The sequence below is a fragment of the Portunus trituberculatus genome, chromosome 48 (assembly GCF_017591435.1).
Source record: "Portunus trituberculatus isolate SZX2019 chromosome 48, ASM1759143v1, whole genome shotgun sequence".
NCBI classification, from domain to species: domain Eukaryota; kingdom Metazoa; phylum Arthropoda; class Malacostraca; order Decapoda; family Portunidae; genus Portunus; species Portunus trituberculatus.
Genome location: NC_059302.1, coordinates 3432182 through 3435924, shown reverse-complemented (window position 1 = coordinate 3435924; position 3743 = coordinate 3432182). Strand labels below are relative to the sequence as shown.

The following is a 3743-nucleotide window of genomic DNA, read 5'->3' as shown; positions in this document are numbered from 1 at the left end:
CACCTCAATATTCCTGTTACCAATACCACCACCACCACCATTACTGCTACTAGTGGTGGTGGTGGAAGTAGTAGTAGTAATAGTAGTAGTAGTAGTAGTAGTAGTAGTAGTAGTAGTAGTAGTAGTAGTAGTAGTAGTAGTAGTAGTAGTAGTAGTAGTAGTAGTAGTAGTAGTAGTAGTATAATAATAGTAATAATAATAATAATAATAATAATAATAATAATAATAATAATAATAGTAATAACAACAATACAAATAACAACAATAATACTCCTGCTTACAAGATTCTAATAAGGAAACAAACAGACAGTAAGCAAAGAAGAAGAAGAAGAAGAAGAAGAAGAAGAAGAAGAAGAAGAAGAAGAAGAAGAAGAAGAAGAAGAAGAAGAAGAAGAAGAAGAAGGAGAAAGGAATCACGGTAGGAACAAGTTAAGAGCACAAATATTGAAGTTGATACGTGTTTAGGACAAGTTCAGACCCCCAATATTTGAGCCTTGATGAGGAAGGAACTGATGCTGGTGATGGGAGACGGGAGAGGGGTGAGGGGAGAGGGGAGATACAGGGAAGGAAGAGTAGAAGGTGAGGGTGAGGGGAGGGGGGAGATACAGGGAGGGAAGAGTAGAAGAGGGTGGGGTGAAGGGAGAAGGGAGATACAGGGAGAGAGTGGAAGGGGATTGAGTGAGGGGAGAGGTGAGGGGAGGAGTGAGGGGTAGCAGGAAGAGAGGTGAGGGATATTTCATTGTGGTTAAAAGTAAAAATGATACGAGGAAAGGAAAAATACAGTGGGATTAAGACGAAAAATATCCAGCATGAACTGACACACACACACACACACACACACACACACACACACACACACACACACACACACACACACACATACACACACAAAGAAAATAAATAAAAAAGTAAGCAATCATTCAAACAAAACTATCAACGGAACACAACATTTTCATTATCAAACATATTTTTACCTTTTTTTTTTTCACTTATTTTTTTTTCTCTCTCTCTCTCTTTTGTTTGCGTATCTACATGCACACTTCGCAAATACTCCTCCTCCGCACACACCTCATATAGAAGACACTCAATCAATACTAATCTTTTACAAATACGGCTGAAATTTTTACACACACACACACACACACACACACACACCTACTACCAGCCATACATAGCCAGCCAGCCAGCCAGTCATACAGCCAGCCAATCAGTCAGCCAGTCACCCCTCAACCATCAGCCATTTCGCCTAACTTTTTTCTATTTTTTAAGTAAGAGAGAACTGACCAAGGGCAACACAAATATAAAGAAAAAAAAGGCCCACTCATTTTCCAGTTTACACCTATAACCACACCAGCGTCACAATGGCTACGTCACAAAAGCAATGCACTAAAGTTATTTATACGTCACAGATTTGCTCACGTCACTATATCAATTACAGCGTTCCCTCACCACCACCACCACCACCACCTCCTACACCACCAGCCTCCTTGCAGTTCAATCCAGTCCACCTACTCACTCTATTTTAGTGTCTAGTGTTCCCGACTGCACCCTTTTGTCCTTTTCCACTACGTCACATTACACCAGCCTCCCTCCTCTCTCCTCTCGTCCCCTACACATCCTCATCTCCCACACCACCCACCCACCGTCGCTTCAGTGTATGCCAGGCTTATCCCACACATTTGCACTATCTTTAACTCTTCTTTAGGCTTCGTTATATATGCCTCCCGTTTATCCTCCTCCACAATCAGCAGTATCTATTCTGTTCCTCCATCCCACTCTTACTTCTGATATCCTCCTCTTTCTTCTCCCTTCTCCTACCGTCCTCTACCCACTAACACCACCGTCTTCTTATATACTTCTATTATTCATTGATTTGCTACTGTCTTTGTACATTGCACCACTCTTTCAGCGGCCTTATCTTATCTTATCTCAGTCAAATCGAAAGACAAATGTGAAAATAATAGATAATAGTGGCGTCCCCTCCTAAAGTAAGGTAAGCGACACCCGGCCAGAAATTGAGTTGTCGCATTCATGGGATATGGCAATTCAAGCTGTTTCATGAGGTACCCGACATATTCTGAAAATCAAAAAAAGTTCATAAAGTTTGAATATAATAGAAAACTCAAGATTTTTCCACTCCCAGAGCGCACGGTCAGATATCCGTGAGGGAAGCGCATGTGAGCTTAAAATAAGAGCTGCCATGTTCAAGGAAATGTCCTGAAAATTGACAGTAACGTAAACTAACTGAAATGAAGGAGACTTTGGTCCCCTCCCCCTGATATCTAACCAAACCAAAGCTGAACTACCATAAATAACCCTCAAGGACACTGGCCATCTCCTATTTGAAGTGATTCCCGCCTGTCTGCAGAGTACTCGTAACGTGCTGTCTTTTCATTGGCCACCAATGCAGAACTTATAAACTACTGGCGGATAGGAGAGTGACATCACAAACATCATAACACGTCATGGAGTGTGGAGCATGCGCACTAACGCTCTGCCCGGAAACCAACACAGAAATGAAGGCAGCTTAGGCTTAACTACAGTTTTGCAAAGCGTGCTGGACTCAAAACAAATCAGACACAGAACATTCTCGAAGTAATTACAACCCTATCAGACTCCTACGACAATGCCAGGCTATGTCATGCACTGTGCAGTCTTCGTTGTTGTGTAGGCCTACATGGCACCCAGTCATTAGCAACCTCCCATTTATCTAGACATATTTCAAGTACAATATTAACCCTGAGCAGCCTCACCTTACTCCTGAAGCCACCATGAACGTTTGCGTCAATCAAGAAGCGGCCCGCACGATGGTCAGCAGGATATTCATTGCAGTTGCGGCAGGAGAGGAATGCCTGGCTCGGAGTCGTCAACACTGGAAGAACGAGACACAACAATGCGGGGCGCTAATCAAAACAAAGAAAACGTGACACAGAGTGGGGCGCAAATCAAAACAGAGAAAACGGTACGCAGAGAGTGGGAAACTAACCCTAACAAACACCACGGCGGCAAATGCAAACCCTAATATTGAAGGAGCTTACGAATATTTCACTCACTATAATAAAGAGGGAGTCAAGAGCGCTGAGTGTGGCTACCAAGCAGATCTCAGAATTACTAGTTCCAGACATTGTCAAAACTTAGGAGATGGGTTCCAGAATGAGCAATGCACTCAATTCATTCTAAGTCAAATTAATACATTCATCTACTCGGAACAATTTATCTTTTTTTTTTCTATACTACATCTATCCATCATCCCATCCCCTCCATTCTAGATCACGTACTAGTCTCTTCCCGCTCTCTCTCTCTCTCTCTCTCTCTCTCTCTCTCTCTCTCTCTCTCTCTCTCTCTCTCTCTCTCTCTCTCTCAATTTATCAGTGAATCATTTGTCCACCAGCATTTACTTGCACACACAACATATACATAACAATTAATCGCAGAGTCACGGACCAGTAAAGGCTACCTGCACTGCACCCACAGCCTCGCCACACACCACCCAGCTTGAATGTCACTGCTTGGGACAGAGAAAGAGAGAGTTTCCGCCACGTGTCTCCCCTCACCTTCTCCTGCATCCTGTGTTTCATTCTGTATTCACTTGTACCCTGTAAGCTGGATAAATAATGCCCACCAGGATTTCACATGTGAGTTATCAGTTTATTCTTCCAGTTATAATTGAGGTTTGATTTGGTTTGGTGGTCCTATTGTTATCTCGTTGTCTTTTTCTATTCTCTGGTTGTTGTATATTTTTT

The 3743-nt window shown here is 42.6% G+C and overlaps 1 protein-coding gene across 2 annotated transcripts in view; it reads right to left on the bottom strand.

Annotated features, from left to right (window-relative positions):
• The window catches only part of LOC123498939, a 29517-nt gene extending 26626 nt beyond the window's left edge, over nt 1–2891 (bottom strand). For both annotated transcript variants that reach the window (XR_006672852.1, XM_045246508.1), the window contains exon 1: nt 2754–2891. Coding sequence is in view for 1 of the 2 variants with exons in the window: in XM_045246508.1 (XP_045102443.1) it covers nt 2754–2773 (20 nt within the window). In the remaining variant the exon portion in view is untranslated. The remainder of the gene's footprint in view (nt 1–2753) is intronic.
• Between the last annotated feature and the right edge of the window lie 852 nt (nt 2892–3743).